Source organism: Coenobita brevimanus, chromosome 110 (assembly GCF_032717465.1).
Source record: "Coenobita brevimanus isolate Jiangsu-jjx chromosome 110, ASM3271746v2, whole genome shotgun sequence".
NCBI lineage: Eukaryota > Metazoa > Arthropoda > Malacostraca > Decapoda > Coenobitidae > Coenobita > Coenobita brevimanus.
The window spans coordinates 45,265,251-45,286,176 of record NC_137063.1 but is presented as its reverse complement, the minus strand read 5'-3'; the positions used below and the strand labels follow the sequence as shown (position 1 = coordinate 45,286,176).

Here is a 20,926-nt window from a genome sequence, read left to right as displayed (position 1 = left end):
TGGCTGTCATTTCAGTAAACATTTCTTCAAACTTTGGCTGGGATATAACCAGTTTGCCAAACAGTGGCAGCAACTGTAGCAGATAGGAGGCCCTAATACCATAAATAAATTATGCCGATTTGTTGACAAGGGTTAACACACTAGGACAGCACACATGATAGTAAAAGTGAACAGCTGATTTGAATGTCTCAGTGTATAGAAAAGCACTGACACACTGGTGGCTGCACACCAACCTATGTCTCAGTGTATAGAAAAGCACTGACACACTGGTGGCTGCACACCATTCCCCACTTGACATCTCCAAAGATGGAGCCATTGTTTGTTGTGGCCATACAGGGAAATGAAGATACTCAAAACATCAGTAGCGTGGCCATTGTGTTCTTGCTTGTGACAGCTCTCCTTATTAGACAAGGCTACCAATATTAATTTTTAAGCAGAGGGTGTAAGTGAAGGATGCATGTGCCTGCTCAGTTCCCGTTTATGGCACTGTACTTCTTTTTCAAAACAGACTATCTCATGTCTTTACATTTACATAGTCTGTATCAGTTTTTCAATAAAATATGATGGCTCCTGACTTGTGTGGATTACTGTTATGATTCAAGCTCACCATCCACTCAGTGTAGTGCTGCTCTCGGGTGTCTGCCCTTTCCTCTCCTCCCTCCATTCTTTCCTCATCCTTCTGCCTACGGGTAACTTTATACTCCCTCTTTTGTCTTTCTTTCCTTAATTCTTTTTTGTTCCTTCTGCCTATGGGTGCCTCTACACTGAGTGACAAGCTGATTGGTTTCCTGTACACCAGGAAACCATTAACTATGCTGGGTAATTGCGGCGCTCCAGTTGGATTGAGCTGGTGAAGGTTTATATCCAAGGGGTGGTTGGGGTTATTGCTCATGTAATGCCACTCAGGGATGAGTGAGGCTGGTCACTCTCATCTTAAATGTCAGGACCAACTTGCCTAGCCCTGGGCTCCTACACTCCACATGGGCAATGTAGGATTGGATGATGGATGGATGGATGGAGTAGGGTTACCAATAGTTAAACATAGATCATTATCATCACCATCCCAGACCATCTTCACATCATCAGATGGTTTGGATAAGATCCAAAACAAGAAAGAGAAAACTCAGACGTTGGAGAACTATCAGAGGAGTGCCCTATGAAATGGTTCACAGTCATATAGACTTCAACAAAGCCTTAGAATTTTGGGTAAAGCATACAGGCAGAAACCATCTTCACAGACATATTTATTTTTGAGTGAAAACCATTGCTGTTCAGTTAAGAATGGAATACTGTAATGAGAGTTTTTGGAAGAAGACTAAATATATGTTAAGTAGCTTTGATCCTGACTGAACCTTCTTCAGTGAAGAAATAGGTAGTTTGACTCACAAAGAGTTACAGTTGTCAGCATGAGTCAAGATGAGTGAATGAACCAGTGTAAAAAGACATTGAGTTGAGGGATATTTGTATAATTAGGCTTCAGAGCTGCCTCGATATATCAGTCCCACCATGTGAAGGCATCCCCCTCCAGCTCCTGTTACTGTTTATATATGATAATAATGTTTTATAGACAATGTTGTAACCTTATGGTATTTTAAATTTTCCATTATATTATACCCTGTAGCATATATCCTAATGTTGTCGTGGCCACAGGTTCATTTAGACAAGTACATTATGTTAATGTGCCATAGTAATGTAAGTAATAATTTTTATGTACAGTATAGTGTTATTTGCTAGGCTGTACATATACTGTATTGTTCTTTTGTATAGTACTCTAATTAATTTCCTATGGTATTCACCTTTCAGCTTATGTCAATACTTTACTCCATGCTGCTCATCCAAGAGAAATCAAATACAGTGTCTGGGTAAGTTGCTACAAACTGTTTCCATTGTGAGTTAGTTACAGTAGACCCTAGCTTTACCATACCCCGCTAGACCTCACTTTACCATACCCTGCCGGAATGGATATAGGATTTAACGAACTTTTAGAGGTCCCCAGACAAACTATCGTACATACTGGATACCATCAGGTGAATGGGAAAAACCATACGGACCCTCCAGACATCTCTGGGCCCTCTTGATCAAACTGGATCACTTCCCGGATGCAGGGCGACTCAGAATGCAGTTACCAACATTGGCAGTGATTTTTTCCACCCATGTGGGTGTCATGAAGAACTGGTATGACCAGGGTGTGAAATTATGATCCAAGTAAATGTAAAATGGGTATAGTTTTCATTTTTAGTACTAGAATGTGTAATTTCATTCACGTAATTTTCATTATGTGCTTGAAATCCCATGTCATGGGGGGGACTGTCAGACTTAACAGATTATTGGCTTCATCAGACCAGGTATCCCCCCCCAGTTGATCCATTGTATTTTTTAAAAATTGGATATACAGTACAGAACATATTCTTAAACACTTCTATGGTAGGCACATGACAGCCATGGATAAAGTAATTGAGTGGGTTGCCATAAATTATTTAGAATTGTGGTACAATACTGTGTTTATCAAATCGTGATTGGGCTTTCTTTTTTATATTTACATACAGTTCTTCATTTATTCTTCACATTTATAAGGCCTAGGCATTCCGTGCAGTGTCTGATTTCACACTTAGGCTGTAACACACATGTTAACTTATGAGTGTGAGACATCATCATCCTGCCCTTTATGTATTTATTTTATTTATTTAGTTTTTTTTCTTAACTATTTGGGTGAGTGAGGTCCAGAAAACAAGGAGGAATAGCTAAAAAGAAATAGAAGCAAACTAATCATCAGCCTATCAGATGAAATGGGCCACACACTTCATTCATCATTTAAGCCCCTGTCACGTGTGTAGAAATGGGATGGGATGGTTAGGGAATGTATATTGTTTACGTAGAATGGGTAAACTAAGAAACACAGTGATTCATGAAGGATGTAAAGAATTCTGTTGATAATAGCATAGAAGAGTTTGTGTGTGTTCTTACCTAATTGTATCTTTACAGGAATGAGTCAAGCTCGTACTGTCCCGTGTCTTAAACCTTATTTATCGTACATATCCTTAAATTTGCGAATTGTTTTGCCACACACTATTTCATTCGGTAGTGCATTCCACTGATCAATTGCTCTGTTTGGGAAACTGAATTTCCTCATGTCTTTATCACCTCTCTTCTTATGCAGTTATTTGCAGTGTCCTCTTGCTGATGCTTCCAAATATGTTAAGTAATCATTTATGTCTATTTTCTCCTTCCTTGATATGCATTTCTATAGCATTATCATGTCACTTCTTTTCCTTCTCTCCTGTAGTGTTGGTAGATTCAGTTTATTTAGTCTTTCTTCGTAGCTTAGATCCCTTAAGCTTGGTATCCATCTTGTAGCGGCCCTTTGAACTTTTTCAATCTTGTCTATGTGTTTTTTGAGATGAGGATTCCAGACTACTGATGCGTACTCCACGGTTGGTCTGATGAATGATGTTATTATCCTTCTTAGCATGTCTTCATTTATGTATGTGAATGCTATTCTCATACATGTATTTCCAAGCAGTGTATACATGTTCCGTACCTTCTCACTGATGTGGTCAGCTGGAGATAGTCTGTTATTGATAATCACACCGAGGTCCTTCTCTCTTTCTGATGTGTGTAGGGTTTTATTTCCTAACGTATAATCCCAATCAGGTCTTTTTCCACTTTTACCAAACTTGATTACATGACACTTGTCCACATTGAATTCCATTTGCCATGTATTACTCCATTCATGAAGTTTATTTAATTCTTCTTGTAGCTGTTTACAAGAGTCTGTGTTAGTAATTCTCCTTTGTATATTTGCATCATCTGCAAACATATTTAGATAGCTTTCATTTCCATTGTTACTGTCTATATCATTTATATACACTAAAAACATGATTGGTGCCAGCACTGAGCCCTGTGGTACTCCACTAGTCACTTCTTTCCATGATGAGTAGTTTCCCCTTAGTACTGTTCTCATTTCTCTTTTTATGAGAAAATCTTGCATCCAACAAAACAGTTTGCCTCGAATTCCTCCTTGATGGTACAGTTTCCATAAAAGTCTTTGGTGTGGTACTGTGTCAAATTCTTTCTTGAAATCTAAATAAATACTGTCCACCCATCCTTCTTTATCCTGTATTGTGTCTGTTACTCTGTCATAGTAGCTCAACAGATTAGTAACACATGATTTTCCTTTTCTGAAACCAAACTGTCTTTCTGTTATCATATTGTGTTCTTTTAGATGATTTACCCAAGCTTTTCTTATAAGCTTTTCTAATACCTTGCTTACGACACTGGTCAGTGATACTGGTCACTGGGCAGTGTGTGTGCATACAGATAATACAGGTATTGCCGTATGGAGAGAAATGAAGATAGATTGGGTGGCAAAACGAGTACCCTTATATTGCTTGAGTTAAAAAGTGGGAGGAGGCATGGTAGAGCAGAAAGAAGGTGGATGGATATAGTAAATTGGCATGTGAGAAAGTAAGATACAATGTGGAAGTTAAAGCTAAGGAACTGACAAGGAATAAAAATGGTTGAATTAGGTATATATATGGAGCTGCACATGGCAAAGGTTTGGCTCTCCCCATTTATATAGATAGATATATATATATATATATATATATATATATATATATATATATATATATATATATATATATATATACCTATATATATATATTATATGAGTGACAAGCCAAATGGTTTCCGGTACACCAGGAAACCATTTACTATGCTGGGTGGTAACCATATACCCAAATTATGGCACCTGGTAGTTTAGTGGGCAGTCAAGGCGCTCCAGTTGGATTGAGCCTGTGCAGGTTTATATCTGAGGGGTAGTTGGGGGGTAATGCCACTCAGGGATGAGTGAAGCTGGTCACTCTCATCTTAAATGTCAGGACCAACACGCCTAACTCCGGGCTCGTACGCTCCTCAGGGGGCAGCACAGGATTAGATGATGATGATGATATATATATATATATATATATATATATATATATATATATATATACTTTATTAATTGCTGGATTGGCTTACCTGACATCTGTATATGAAGTGCATCTGAAAGGAAAAGGAAATTATACGTACAGATAGTTTTGCTTGTGGGATGGAGCTAAGACTTGAATAGTATCTGAATGATTGTATGGCCCATTACACTGGGTACATTGACATCTCCCAATTCTGTGCTTTCTTTTTCCATATTTTCAAATTTTCATCACTCCATCTTCAGTTGTAAGTGTGGATATAAGGAAGGTGATAGAAATAGACATACGATGAAAATTGTTTTACCTATATATGTGTTTTATTCACCATTATAGATGTTGGAAGAATGAGGAGAGGGGTTGTGTGGGACCCCCCATCCAACAGGAGAATGGTTCATAGATATCCAGTGAGTGAAATAGGCCACCAGCTTTCTGATTCTCCTGACATTGAAGACTCCATGGCAAGTAGTTTTGTAGAAGATGATTGGATGAGCTCAGAGAGTCAAGATGCATCAGAATTTTCAGGATTTTCATCAGATAGCAAAGATATAGTCATGAACAAGCAGTCCCTCTCCATACATCATTCAGAGGGAGGGAAATACAAGTGCTGTGTATGTAGCCACAGAGTATCAACCAAAAAATCTCTCAGTGTTCACTTAATGATTCACACTGGGGAATTACCCTTCAAGTGTGATGAGTGTGGCCTTGGTTTCAGAGCTGTTGAACACCTAAAACGACACATACGACGCTTCAGCAGTAGGCGTGAATTTCAGTGCTCCTACTGCAGCCATACTTTCAGGTTTGACAAGAATCGAAAAATGCATGAGAAAATTCATTCAGAAGCACAAATTCCTTGTTGCATATGTGGGCTATTGATGTCTGGAATACGGTCTTTAAGAAATCACATTGCGCAAAATCACCATCATATTGCAAAGCACCAGTGCTCTGTTTGCAAGAAGTTCTTCTCTTCCACGAGCCATTTGAAGCGACATGAAAGATCCTTCTCCCAGCACCACACTTACCATTGTCGCATTTGCTCACACACCTTCCCCTCTGCCATGAGGCTCAAGAGACACATGACCTCGCACAGAAATCTGAAATTCATAAAATGTAAATACTGTTTTCAACAGTATAATAGTCAGTCCCAGCTTGATAAACATCTGAAGAAGCGTTGGCAGTTCAGGAAACATGTATGTCAGGGTTGCAAATGCATTTTCCAGTCAACAGTTGGCTTGGAGAGACATCAGCATGCAGTCAGTTCAAACAAACCATTTCAGTGCTCTGAGTGTGGGCATACTTATAGCAGTCTGGGACATCTGAATAGCCATAGAAAACTTCATAGTCAAGATGGCTGTATCTGGAAGTGCAAGTTTTGTGATAAATCCTTTACTAAGAAAATATTTTTAAAAACACATATGCAGATTCACTCGCATCATTCCGAAGCTGTTGTAAAGCAGAGCAAGCCCCACTTTGATGTTCAGATTAAAACTGTATGTAAGCACGGCATTGCTTGCTGTGAGTTAGCTGTAGTTCAGCAAAAGAAGTCAAAGACTTCCTTATTTTATAAGTTTGGAGTTGCACAAAGTAACTTAAGTTCCTGTGGAGAGGGTGTAAATGATTTCTCTGTAATTACTGAAAGTTCATATGAACAGGCAGCACACCAGCCTGACTTCACACAGCATCTGGCCTCAAGAGCCTACAGGAACCATCAGGATTTGGAAGTGATGGATAATGGCACTGAAACTGATGACAGTAGTGTGGATGAAGAAGAAAACTTAAATGTAAATAAAGAACTTGGTGTACAACACTTTACGAATGCAGGTACAAAACATTTATGTTATCAAAGTGCCAACACACAGATGAATATATCCTCCAACTTTCAGTATAAAGAAAAATGTGTCACAACTTCCAAATCATTATGTAATACCTCAGGGAAGCATAAATTTGTTACCAAAAAGATTAGCAGAGCTTTCAGGACCATGGAATGTCCACGCTGTCACAAGACTATACCGTCCTATAACTTTAAGAGACACATGGTAGTGCACTCTGATACAAGGCCATTTAAGTGCAGTGTATGTCACAAGACGTACAAACGGAAGGACTATTTGATTAGACATAACTCGAGCGCCCATGGATAAACTAGCAACTCAAAGATCACTGATGCCTGCTGCCCATGGATAAACTAGTAGAAATCAGCTCAAAGATCGCTGATGCCTGCAATGGAGAAAGTAGTCACCATGCATGAATTCATGTCCCATAACGTACTCATAGTAAATTTACAGTAGTTACTTGATACAGTAGAAACTTTTTTTTTTTTTTTTTTTTTTCCCCACCACCCCTCACATAATGATTTTGAGGCAGTAGTATGACAGATATAATGAAGATGCCTGCCTTTTATACAGTTATGTTTGCTTGGTTACACCTACTTGCTTAAAGGCAGATGTGTTCTGTACCAGTATTTCTTAAAAATACCAGTATTCTTTTTAAAACTGCATTATATTTAATGTACAGTAGCTACAGTACATGTATAAGGAATACTATTATCTTCAAGATTACATATTAATATAAATTTTTACTTTAGTTACATTGCATTATGCAGTCTTAAACCTCTTTTAAGGAATCAGGCTATGTAGTTTTTTAGAATCATATTATGTTTAAAACTGTCTACCATGGTTTGGTAGGGTAGGGCACACATCAGTGATTGAAATGGTGAGCAATTAATCTCACTCATAGTCCATTAGTGTCATAAAGGGCATCTGGTCACAAAATACTAGAAGAACAAAAGTTTTCTAAAATAGGGACAATGCTGTAGCCCCCCCTAACCAATATGGAAATGCATGGCAGAAAGCCATGAAATATATTTACCGGGTGTGTAGTGACAAGCCAAATGGTTTCCTGTACACCAGGAAGCCATTTGCTATGCTGGTTGGTAACCATATAACCAAATTATGGCACCTGGTGGTTTAGTGGGTAATGAAAGTGCTCCAGTTGGATTGAGCCGGTGAAGGTTTATATCCTAAGGATGGTTGGGATTTATTGCTCATGTAATGCCACTCAGGGATGAGTGAGTCTGTATTCACTCTCATCTTAAATGTCAGGACCATATTGCCTAGCCCCGGACTCCTACACTTCTCATGGGGCAACGTAGGATTAGATGATGGATGGATGTGTACAATGCTTACAAGGCCAAAGCATTGGCCATTCCCTCTAAATTGGTTTGTGATGCATCTTGCAAGTACATTTTCTTAGTGCAATATGTATGTGCAATGTTTATTCAACTAAAGAACTATGCAGTAAAAAAGTTTTGCCTTTTAGATTTTTTTAATACAGTACCCTGTATTTATTTTAGAAGCCATATTCTTTGGTGGGACTTAGGGTGTGGATGATGAATTTAAGAAGCATTGTTTTATATAATACTTGCATTCGTAATGAGGAACTACCGTTATTTATATATTGTACTCCTGATCAGTATTTACTTATGTACAGGTATTCGCAGTTTCACATAGTGTACAGTACACTCCCCAGTATCTGAATTCCGTGTTTTCAACTTTAGCAGTTTTCCGAAGGACATTAGAAGAGTCATTTAACTGAAGAAGAAATAATGAAGAGTACATTTACCACCAAAGAACTTATGGTTTAGTTCCCAGGTTCACTGTTACCTTGAAAAAGTGCCATAGTAGTTCACAGTACCGGTAACCCAGGCTGGCTCAGGCTGGACTTGCTTGTACCGTAAGATTTGTTTCATTGTTTTTTGTTTTGCAATTTTGACCCCATGGACAAAAAAATCATTATTGCTTACTGCTGAGTCATCACACCTAAACCATGAAAACCACGATTGTGTGATATTAAATTCGAGCATGGATACAGTGAATGATAACGGGAATGCCACTTAGGTGTGTGTCTGTACTTATGACGGATAGTAATGATACCATTCCAGTTCTCCAAAACATTAACTTTTCCACAACTGTACCTAGTTCTCATTTGGGGAATTGCATTGTACTGTATACTGTGATATCTTGTAGTTGGCAAGGAAACTTTTGTTATACATGCAATATTTGTATGAAACTTTGTTGCTGCGGCTCACTTTGCTCTGTACAGTATTTAAGGCATTGGTATACAGTATAAGAAGTATTGTGCAGTGTGATCTACTTGAGAAAATACATTGGGGATTTCTGTACTGTACTTTAGTATAACAGTATGTGATGTCATATCACAAACATGGAAGCATTTGTTTGCTTAACCTTTTGAGATTTTCATTTGGCTTAATGAAAAAGTATTAAGTACAGTACTGTAAAATATGTAGGTGCAGAGCTTTAGGTTCAGATTTCAGCCAGCCCTATAATATAAGCCAAATTGGATCTTCAAGTATACATATCCGTACCTTTACAGTACTATGGTTGTCAGAGGCATAACAGTCTCTGTATGTGTACAGGGGGTAGAGAATTGAATGAAGGGTTAAGTGCCCATAGTAATATACAGGTATGGTCATGAGACTTCGGTATGGCATGAGTGAACTGTCAAAGTGAGAGCAGTGGAAATGGGACCCTTAAGGGATGAGTGTGCTTTGCATAGATTGGACAGGATATGAGACAGGTAGGCTGTTTGTTAAAAACATGGATCAAGGAAGTATGTTGAGAGAAGGGTAGAAGACAATGTGCTTCGGTGTTATGGTCATAGAGAATGGATGTACAGTAGGTAAAAAAAAGTAGTAGCAGTAGTAGGACAGACCCATGTAGGACCCATGGCTTATCTGAACATGAACCCAGTGAACCACAGGCTGAATTTCCCCTTGTGCAGTCCACCATTCTCTTTTCAGGGGTATGGAGGGAGCCAAGAGATGTTTGTGGAACCAGGCATCTGGTTGTATCAGTCCTACCATGTGATTGTGTTCTCCATCATGTACTCTAAATGTCAGAAAGATTATATGCAGTACTGTATATGTGCATGAGTTTGAAGGTGGGAGGTAGTATGGTTTGTCAAGGAGCATGATGGATGGTTATTATAAATGAATGTACGAGAATGCAAGATTTGGAAGTTAACGTGGGGAACTGATAGAACAAAATGGATGACTAACAATAGTAGTTGTAGTAGCTGCAGGTTCTTCTGAAACATGATTGAATTGCACTTCTCTGGCAGTCCACACCAAGCAGTTGGTTCATCTGGTCATATCAGTGCCTCCATATGATGGTGTCTCTGCAGCAACAGTGCTACAGTATTAAAAAGGTTACCATTATGGAAGCAATATCTGACCAAGTTTAAACAGTCCCCCAGAGAGAGCAATAAAAGCTAATTCAAAGGGATGGGTAGAGAGTGAGATGAGCTGGAGGGATGCTGTGGAAAGGTATGAGTGAGGGTAGTGTGAGTTGAAGAGAAGCAGCCTGATGGCCGAGGACTAGATGATAAGGAGGCAAATTGTGTGATGACCCCTTGCATAATTGAAGCATCTGAATTTAGACAGACACAATAGTTAGTCATAGAAAGTACAGAAGTGTGCTGGATGCTTGTATCTGTAGCAATAGAAGTACAGTTAGAACTTCTGGTTCATTTGAAATTTGAACTTTGTGGATTGCAGGCTTAAGGCCTGTTTCTTTGGTTGCACAGAAAGAACCCAATATCAGACCCATGTACTCAGAGAGCAAGAAGTTGATCCCTGAGTACATTGCATAACAGTTAGTTTAGGTTAATTTAGGCTAAATTGAGTTGGGAATGGTAACTTCCAGCATAAGTCGTTCCGCGCATACGACACCGTTATGGCAACTACCAGGCGTGGCCTGAACTCAAGACCCCCCCCCCTCGGCCCCGGTTCCGAGTTCGACGCTCTACCACTGAGCCACCCTGCCTGCAGAAAGTAAAGGAGTGATTAGGTGTAGAAACGACAATGCAATCCACAGAAAAGTACTCCCGAGAATATCAGGAACAGAGATGAAGACGATGCTGTACTAGAAAGCGAAACGCAGTAGCGAGTAGCGTAATTTGGGCAGTTTAAGAGGATATATGAAAAAGAAAGGGAAGCATCACAGGTGGAGATAGAAGGAGGACGTCCATTGGTCATTAAATCAGAGCGATGGAAAGAATAATGAAATAACACCAACAAAGGCGTTGAAGTGATTTTGGAGTTGAAGCACAGGGAGAAAGGGTTAGTGTCATCGCACCAAATGTCTAACCTGATAGTAGAGGGAAAATAAAGGTCGGAAGAAACAGGGAAATATCATGAAGAGAGATGAGACAAGAGGAGCACAGTGAGGTGAGAAAGACTAGAGACGAGGACCACTTTCAGTCGCCTCTTACAAGCAGGGATGCTCGGAAGTATTTTTTCCCTGTTTCCCGGTAGGTGTTTTGTTAAGGTCTTTTCTTGCAGGAAGGATCACGATATATAGACAAAATCGTGGGAAGGATGTTGTATCATTGGATCTGAAGTATGTAAAATGATGAAGAGATTAGGCTCGTCCCTCCAATGAACCTAACGACACCTGCAAGTAAATTACAAGTGTTTTACTATAAATAAGCAGTTTTATTCTGAAAATGAACAGTAATCGTAGATGGGGCGTAGCCTGTGGGTGTATCCGGATCATGACAAAGAACTCAGGGTTTGAGTTGACTGCTCCTGCCTTTCGAGGTTTGTAGTCGGAACAAGTTTTGTTAGCGTTATCATTCTGCATTAAAAATCATCTAGTTATTATATCCTATAGACTAAAAAAAAAAAAGTATTTCCTCAAGAAATATATTCTTTAGCCTCGTAGTCCTTATTGCTAAAGATGTCGTGGCAGAAGTAACGTAAACATCGCAGCAAGGCAGACTTGTTGAAGTTATTGGCCAGTTTGGCCTTACATTACAGGCCACTACGGACTCACTGGTAGGGTTTGGGTCTTGCAGATACTGTAACATGTTAGATTTTGTACATTCTTTAGGTCTTTTACAGCCCACTATGTTTTACTTAGGTAGCAGTTGGATCCAGGTCCATGTACCTAAGTTGATTCATCATTTTTCTGAGGTGCACTGATTGAAGTGGATCGGTGGTCGGTGGAAGTCAAATTGTGTTCCAGGGATGGAATTCTCGAACTTGCCTAAGATGGATTCTCTCACAAAATTGATATTTTCACAGGAAGAACTAGAGAAGGGAAGATTTGGTCAATATGCAGTTTCGAACAACCATTGAATTTGAGAGTGAAAAAAAAAAAATGTTTTTCTGGTGTTTTTGTTGTGATTCGATCAATTTTGAACCTAATTTCTGTCGCAAATAAACCGTTTCAGAGAACCCCCCCCCCCTCAAACGATAATGGAGGACTGGTGGGGAATCGGGGGTTTTGGGTAGGGGGGAATGCGGCAGAAATGGTTTATTTGTGGTGAAACTGAAGGCCAAAATCGATTGGATCAACAATAAATAGTCCCAGCAGGGGCTCCCCCCCCCCCCCCGAGATCTCACGATATTAAACAGCCTCATCGTATAACCTAACCACCTGTCCTTGAAAATACGTACTCAGACTGGTAAATCATCCTAACGGGGGGGGCTCCACCCCCCCAGACCTCGCTCAATATTGGCCAACCTAATTGCAAAACGTATCCTGAAAATTACATAAATTTAAGCAACGTTGGGTCTGGTTAGTACTTGGATGGGTGACCGCCTGGGAACACCAGATGCTGTTGGCATCCCTATGTGTCAAGTGGGGTTGGTGGAGGATTAGTGCCCTTCCCTATAAAACAATTAACTCTAAGCCCTTGACCACCCCGTTTGGGATACATGGCGTCTGGCAATGATGATGATGATGATGTTTCTTCATGAAATCCCAGCAGTTATATATAGCTGTAGTCACCACGTAGAGCAGTCATTGTTGAACTGAATTCAGATCCGACCTTCAAGAGACGAGTGTTGACATAGGTGTCGTGTCTCAGGTCATCAAATCAGATTGGTCGGTGCATCTGCATAGGTATCAGGTGACTCAAGAGGTTCAACCTGATTTGTCAGCATTCCTGTACTTCTGCCCACCAAAAACCCAGCCCACAGTCCCTGGCATTGGTATAATAACATTTTATATACTGATGTTAACCCTTTGAGATTCTGATAATGTGTTGTAGAGTAATTTCTAATCCAACCTCAAAATTCCGATGACTCATTTGTGTCCTTTAAGATACTTTTTAAAAATATTTACCATAAATCACGTTTGCGCCTCATAAGGAAGAGGCTAGGGCAATATGTCGCGGAGTGCTTGCTCTGTGGGTGGTGGAGAGTAGTTTTGTAGTTTTGCATGGATTAAACCAGAGTTATATATCTTTTTTTCTTGCTGATTATTTTCTATGGCAAGGTATAAAATTTTTGATTTTTGCCTAACTTAACTCGTCATTTTGACTTTTTATTTTATTCCCTTTCCTTCTTGAAAATACTACAGTAAAGTACAACTACCGTATTCATTTTCAAAAGAATACCGGTACCACAATCAGCATCACATCATAAAAAGTGTACAGTATTTACACTGACCAATCAAAGAAAAAGATCATGTGAAGCAAATATGCGGCAGAGACTCAAAAAGTTTTCTGTCTTTAGCAGTCTCATCTTAAATGTCAGGACCAACTTGCCTAGCCCCGGGCTTCTACGCTCCTCATGGGGCGACATAGGATTGGATGATGGATGGATTCATTTTGCTTTACCGTGCAATAAAATGCTGAAACAACAATAATCTATGTGTCATTTTAAAGGTAATTTATTGTAGTTTTTCATGGTTTAAACCAGATTTATAAGTTTTTTTTTTCCGCATATTTTTATACAGTAAGATATAAAATTTTTGGTTTTTGCTTAACATCAACTTGTCGTTTTTACTTTTTATATTCTTTGTTTTCCGTTGTTGAACATACTGCGATAAAGTACAACTATTCAGCTTTAAAATGACACCAAAACCAACATTATATCATGAAAAGTGTATTTACACAGAGCATTGAAAGAATAACGGCCATACCACGTTGAGTACACCGCTTCCCGTTCGATCAGCGAAGTTAAGCAACGTTGGGTCTGGTTAGTACTTGGATGGGTGACCGCCTGGGAACACCAGATGCTGTTGGCATCCCTACGTCAAGTGGGGTTGGTGGAGGATTAGTGCCCCTCCCTGTAAAACAATTAACTCTAAGCCCTTGGCCACCCTGTCTGGGATGCATGGCGTCTGGCAATGAATGAATGAATGAATTGAAAGAATAATACTGTATTGTGTCACGAAGGTGTAGGTCAGCGCAAGAGTGGCTGACTCTAACACCAGACATAATCTTCCCGGCCAAGAAACCGGATAGGGTTAATAATATTTTCTGATGATTAAAAGTTTAGTAAAAATGGCAGTAGAAGGTGAGATGTAGACTGTATACTGTCAAAAGGAAATGTCAAGATTCCATGGTTGTACGAAACTGCAAATTACCCAAAGATAATAACCTGCTGCATTGTTTGTGTCATTACTTAAGATTTATTTGTGAAGTTAGAACAGGACATAGAGGAAGATTCTGCACTCTTCTTGTCTCTCTTGCAAGTCAATATCTGAGTTACGACAGGGAAATTATTGTAAGTGTGTTTGTGTATCCTGGTCTAGAATAACTTTAAGGTTCCAATATCCTATCTGCATAGAGTGCATTAAAAAAAAAAAACTATGGCTTGTTACTTGCATTGTATTTGATACAATCACTGCTATTTACCTCTTGGGTGACTCAACTGGGTAAATTCTGGAATTCATCATCATTGCCAGACGTCATGTATCCCAAACGGGGTGGCCAAGGCAACAACGGAGGTCAGTAGTACAAAGGTAAAGTATGCTAATTGTAGCTAAAGGGTGGTGGTACTGATAGACAATACCAGCTGGAACATCCTTGCCCGCGTTTATTCAAAATTAACTCGAATCGCAAACGCGACGATCCGCCGTTATGTCCTTTTTGGCGAGCGTCGCAAACACGACAACCCGCGCTTCAGGGGTTAAATGATGTGCATTACACAGCCTTTCCAAACCGAAATAGCCGTCTCCTCATTGTGATTGGTGAGTTGTAATACTGTAATGGATTATAGTAATACTGTAGTAGTCATGAAGAAGTGCAATGACAAGGATGTAAAATAAATTGCAAAAGGACAAGGATGTGAAATAAACTGCAGAAAATACATAATTATGGGTTGTTAGTATAAAATGGATATAGTTTTCATTTTTAGTACAATACTAAAACATGATATTGTACTATTTTATTTTCAGATGTGCTTAAATTCCCACCTGAGGGGGGGGGGGACACTCAGATTTAACAAACTTTTGGCTTTAACGAACCTGGCATCCCTCCAGTTAGTCTATTATAGTGAGGGTCTGTTGTATTCGCATGTGCCATACAGGTTGAACTATGTGAAGAGATTAATAATATTTTTGAGGTGACAATGTGTGTGTGGTTGGTGTATGACTGGAGGCAAGAATGTGAAACTGGACAGTTTTTTGGGTATAAATGAGTATGCAGGCTGTAGATTAAAATGGGACACGCTGGGAGCTGGGGCTATGGAATGTAGAGGGTGAGAAAATACTGAAAATTCAGATGGAACAAAACATTGTAGAATGTAGCACTAAATGATAAGTACTATACTGTACAGAGATTAAATTAATAACGTATTGGTCTGGGAGCCTCTGTAATCGGGAAGTTAACTAGGATGTTTGAGAGAAGTTTAAGTTAGGAGGTGAGGAATGTGCACAGCAGCACAGGTTACTTGTGTGTGATATATTACGGATAAAATTTCAGATGATGAAAAGTACATACCAGTACCATTTTGCTGTTACTTATGAGAAGGGTGTGGATGCAGAAGAACCAGGAAATGAGGAGAGATTTTTTATATAGAGATGTGAAGAGGGAAGGGAATACATTGTCCTGATGAATTGGAGGGGGAGAGCTTGCAGGAGGAAGTCCATTTAATCTGGTACTTTAGACTATTGTAATACTGTAATGTGTGATATATTCTAGGTTTAAGTGAGGATGGAGGAGCCAGAGATCATGCTTGCCGAGCCTGAGGAGGAGGAGTTTGATACAGGACCAGAAGGACTTCACCCATCCTCCCTCCACCAGCCAACCCCATACACCCTCCAGCAGATCATAAATAATGGTATGTTGGTATTAGGGTGTTGGTTGCAGATGACCTGTAGAAAGTTCAACTAGCTACTTTGGGTTGCCATTGTAATCCAAATATATTAATAAGATCAATATTGCAGTGATGCTGATGAGGTCAAATAATCTACATATACTGTGGATTTGAGTGTGTCTGGAAACAGTATGAATAGATCTGGAAACCATTATGTGCACTTTACGACAGTTATAAATAATTCTGTTTTCTTCCAGCTTTTTGGTTTGTTACAAGCTATGGATGGCTTACAGTGGGAGTTTTAGTGGCAGCATTTTATTTGAGGCGAAAGTATGGTCCACGTTTGGAAGAGTGGCAGAGCAGACATGAGGAATACCAGGAGAGAGCTGTACACCACAAAGGTAAGTTGAGGTGAAAAAGAATAAATCATACATTTGATTGATAAGTATGGAATTTGGTTTGTTTTAAGATTCAGTCAATATCCGATTGTCCCCAGTTGTTGTAACACGGTAGCTCAAGAGACGAGATTGCAGAGCTGGAAGCCTCCATTGATAGCATTGGATGTAATGGCTTCTTTACCCAGCACTTCTTGCAAGTAGCCCTATAACTCCTAGTACAAAGGAAGGGAGTACAGTAGATAAGTTTATATCTGGGACATCGTGTTTCCTCTCAGTTCCAAAGATCAAGAAATCTTGGTCTAGATGTATCCATCATTTGTGAACATGAGAAATTGGGTTAGAATTTTGATGATGAACTGGATTGAGCCGGTGAAGGTTTCAATCCAAGGGGTGGTTGGGGTTTATTGCTCACGTAATGCCACTCAGGTATGAGTGAGGCTGGTCACTCTCATCTTAAATGTCAGGACCAACTGCCTGGCCCCGGGCTCTTATGCTCCTCGTGGGGCAACATAGGATTGGCTGATGGATGGATGGATGGATGTATCATCTAACCCACAGTGCTGTTGTGTGCTCACCCCTGAAATATACTTGGCCACACCAAATTTCCACGGGAACATCCATGACTCACATGAAAGAGTTATCTTTGGGCCACTCCAATTTCAAAATCCTAGCCATGCCTTTGCTTGCTTAATTGCCATAATTTTATCCTGGACAGACCCAGACAAGTTCCTGAGCAAGGAGCGAGCCTTGGATGCCGCCCGACGAAGGATGCAGGAGCAGTATGATATTGCAGCAAGAGAGAATGCTGAAAAAAGGCGTCAGGTTAGAACAGTTTCTTTTTTTCAGTCTTCCAGTAGCACAAGGTTACATTGGAAGGTCATTAGACATAGACTATGTTTTAATAAAGCTCTAATGTAGGAAAATGATCATTAGTATATAGTGTAGCTGTATTGAAGTGCTATAGTCTGACAAATCTAAGCATAGGGTTTGGGTGGAGTCTGTCTCTGCCTACACTATTGCCATGTTTCCTAACCCTACGATGTATAACGCCTGTGGTTTGTGTAGTAGGAATGATACATAAACATAACTCATAATAATATAACTGTAATGAAAGTGCTGACATGTATCAAGGAAGAATAAAACTATTCTGCATACTATATTATACGATAATAGAGAAATGTGGCATAAAAATTTGGCAGTGTTGCTCTAAAAATATTCTAATTATTATTTACTTCCCCAACACTTCTAACATTGCTAATTAATTTAGCAAGTATAATTGCAAGAAAATTTGAAGGGATAAAAGTGGGAAGAGGCGATCCTTTCATAATTAAAATAAATATATCAAACAGCTCTGGGGTGGCAGCACTCACGAGAGAGAGAGAGAGAGAGAGAGAGAGAGAGAGAAATAATAATAATAATAATAATAAAACTTTATTTCCACTAAACAGTGGGTATTCTTATACATTATACAGTAGTACAGCATACAGTATGAAAGTTCTATACACAATTTAATACAAGTTGATACATATGGTGGAGAATAGTGACAGAGAGGTAAATGGTTTAAAAGGTGTGGGGACACTTAGGTTAAAAATAGATCAATTAAGGGATTTAGGAACGAAGGCAGTGGGAAGGATTAAGACAGATGGGATTGTAAGATTAGGGAGTTTGAGCAATAGGGTAGAATGTTTCCCAATGCACCTGGGAGGAGGAGGAGGAGAGAGAGAGTCAAGCAGTTACGGTACGGTAGGTTACATTTCCGTATGCTCTCAATAAAATAGCATAGCAATTATCAACGTCTAATTATTATACAGGTGTTGATGGTGGGGGTCTATATTTATAGGAGGTGGTGGTGGTGGAGGTATAGCGGGTGTTGTTGATGGGGGTGTTGTTGGGGGTAGGGGTATAGGGGGTGTTGGTGGCAGGGGTATAGGGGGTATTAGAAAAACGGAGATCACAAGAGGGAAACAGTGTCAAGGTCATCGCTGATGGAGAGGTCAGCTCGGAAACGTGGCAACAGTGCAGGGAGGGGCTGACTCCACCAAAACCCTACGTTTAGATTTGTCAGACTATAGTGCATGTAGTTAAAGTGCAGGTACTGAGAATCTAATGCAAATGATGAATTTCCAATGCTGTAACACCAAGAAATCAGCAGCACCTAACTTCAGCCTGCTTACCCCCTAGAAGGAGGAAGAGGAGAAACAGAGGCAGGCACAGGAAAGAGCACAGCCCAAGCAGTCGACTAAAAAGTCTCGGCTTAAGCCAGGTGAGTGCCCCCCCCCCCCTGAGAGAGAGTTTAGCCAAGGTTGATAGGCAAATAACCTATTGTCAGAGTTGGTTCTTGTTAGCTGTGTATCCAATGTGGGGTATGGATTACAAAGTGTTCAGTATTACATTATTATTGATTATGGTATTAGTATTATTTTGATTGTTATTTATTATTATTATTGTTAATATTATTATTATTATTTTATTATTATTGTTACTCTTAATATCATCAGCTTTATTAGCATCATTTATATATTAATATTTTTTAATAGATTACCATACAGTATACAGCACTGATAAATGTCCATCACCCCCCCTCTCTATCCCCCCAAAAGAAGATGGTGGACTGCAAGAAGATAACTCCACCCTGCAGTCAATCAGGTTTACATTCAGATGAGCCTAGGGTCACAGCAGCAACAACAGCTATTGTACTAATGTTTGATCTGCCCTTACAGAGTTCTACCCCCTGATGGGCGACACAGGTGGAGGGACCTGCGGATGGCGACCAAGTGCAGGAAGGGGAGGTGCTGGAGGCGGATGAGGCTAGGCAGTGTACATTCCTTTTGCCTCACCTCTGATGCCCCTACCCTGGATCCCCCCTCAGTCATCTGCTGTGATTTCTCTTCGCAATAAGGCTGCTAACTTCAAAACTGGCTTGCTTTGCTGAGCAGGATTATTCTCATGATGCTGAAAGACTGTGCATAAATAGTGGTATGGGTCTTTTTTTGTGTATGTAGCTAGATTATTATGGTATTTTTTCTTGTTTACTTAGATTATTTGCCATTGAAATTTAGTAGAAGTAGATTTAACCAGGCAGTTTTAGTTACAGGGATCCTTATATTCAGTTTTATTTATTGCAGATTATATAGTCACTTTTAATCGCATGATATTGTGCCATTCACTCAAGTCAGGTTTGAATGTTAATAAGTTCAGTATATTCTCAATCTCCATAAATACCAAATAAGACACAGGGTGTATCCAGGAAGAGGAGCTGAGGTGAGATTAGGTGTGTACTTTGCCAGAGTTTGGGATACTTAGTCAGCATACTGTCACTGTAGCTGTGTTGTTTCAGTGGAAGCTTAATCTCTTGCCCTCCCCATGTTTTTCTTTCTTTAGCTCAAGTGCCATTGTCTGTGAGTGGAATATTGAATTTATAGCATTTGTTGCCTTAGTGTTTGCTGTAAACCTAATTAGCTTTCTGATCTAACCACTTTTATTAGCTTTTCTGGCCATTAGTATCAGTTTATAATTTTATCCTTGGTATTCTGTATACCACTGTTAACAAAGATAGCATTTTTTTTTTTCTCTAAGAGATACCTGATATTATTTATTGTGTGTGTGTGTGTGTGTGTGTGTGTGTGTGTGTGTCTCTCTCTCTCTCTCTCTCTCTCTCTCTCTCTGTCCATGTGTATATTGCTGTAGATCTTTCTGTGTGCTGTGTAGGGTATACTGTATGTGCCTTTGTGTGTCTATAGTGTACATCTGAAGCAGATGGCTTAATGGTGGCATGGGTATGCTGCCAAAGTATCCCACAGGTATTCTGGTCGTGGGGGTGAGAACCTTATGAAGCTGTGACCTGAAACAGTAAAGCACTGAGGGTCACTGTGGATGTGCTGCCTTTCTCTCACCCTGTCTAGCTTTACATCCAATGACCTGGCATCACCATGAGTAGTTTGAATTTGTATGACTTACTTTAACCCTTTGAATCAGAGTGATGCCCTTTTAAGTGTATTCTTGTTCCCAGACAAGTTTATTCGAGTAAGGGATGGCCATTTGTATCAAACGAGTTTATTAAGGCTATGTCTAACCATTGCAGCTTAGTCAAACCTTAGCTGAATATTGTCAGGAAGAATAAAATTAAAAAGACATCCCCAGGCTTCGTGAATTAACTTGTAGACCATATTATAGCACTGTAGTCCTGTGGTATCCATCACTGACATAAACATGATATAAGCAGATGTGACCTGACTAATCTGACATTATCATTAATTTGATCTGACATTTCATTCATGGCAATGGTGGTCCTGGTTTCAGGAAGTAAAGCTAGAGAGTAATGTGATATTTCTACCAATATGTTGAACGAGTATATGATTTTTTTTTTTTTTTTTTTTTTACGTATTCCTTTAAGTAGTCATTTCATTTGAGCTTTTTCTTTATATTTATATATATGTGTATATTTCTTTATACCATATATATATATATATATATATATATATATATAGATATATATA

General features: G+C 39.5%; 1 protein-coding gene and 1 non-coding gene across 2 annotated transcripts; both read left to right on the top strand.

The window, feature by feature from the left end:
• The first annotated feature begins 11,714 nt into the window (after positions 1–11,714).
• On the top strand, positions 11,715–20,916 carry LOC145417483 (uncharacterized). The gene is made up of 6 exons (XM_080286191.1): positions 11,715–11,817; positions 15,918–16,056; positions 16,290–16,433; positions 17,146–17,252; positions 18,612–18,693; positions 19,151–20,916. Exons 2-6 carry the CDS (start codon positions 15,930–15,932, stop codon positions 19,234–19,236), a joined length of 546 nt encoding a protein of 181 aa, XP_080142317.1. The 5' UTR covers positions 11,715–11,817; positions 15,918–15,929; the 3' UTR covers positions 19,237–20,916.
• LOC145417680 (5S ribosomal RNA) lies at positions 13,899–14,017 on the top strand. Its single transcript, XR_013900544.1, has one exon. It is a non-coding gene; the product is annotated as a 5S ribosomal RNA (ribosomal RNA).
• Positions 20,917–20,926: the final 10 nt, after the last annotated feature.

Excerpts from the sequence above, each read along its gene's own strand:
- LOC145417483 (XM_080286191.1), top strand. The coding sequence starts at position 15,930 with ATGGAGGAGCCAGAGATCATGCTTGCCGAGCCTGAGGAGGAGGAGTTT. Across the intron at positions 16,057-16,289 it reads CCAGCAGATCATAAATAATG|CTTTTTGGTTTGTTACAAGC; the intron begins GTATGTTGGTAT and ends GTTTTCTTCCAG. Across the intron at positions 18,694-19,150 it reads AAAGTCTCGGCTTAAGCCAG|AGTTCTACCCCCTGATGGGC; the intron begins GTGAGTGCCCCC and ends CTGCCCTTACAG.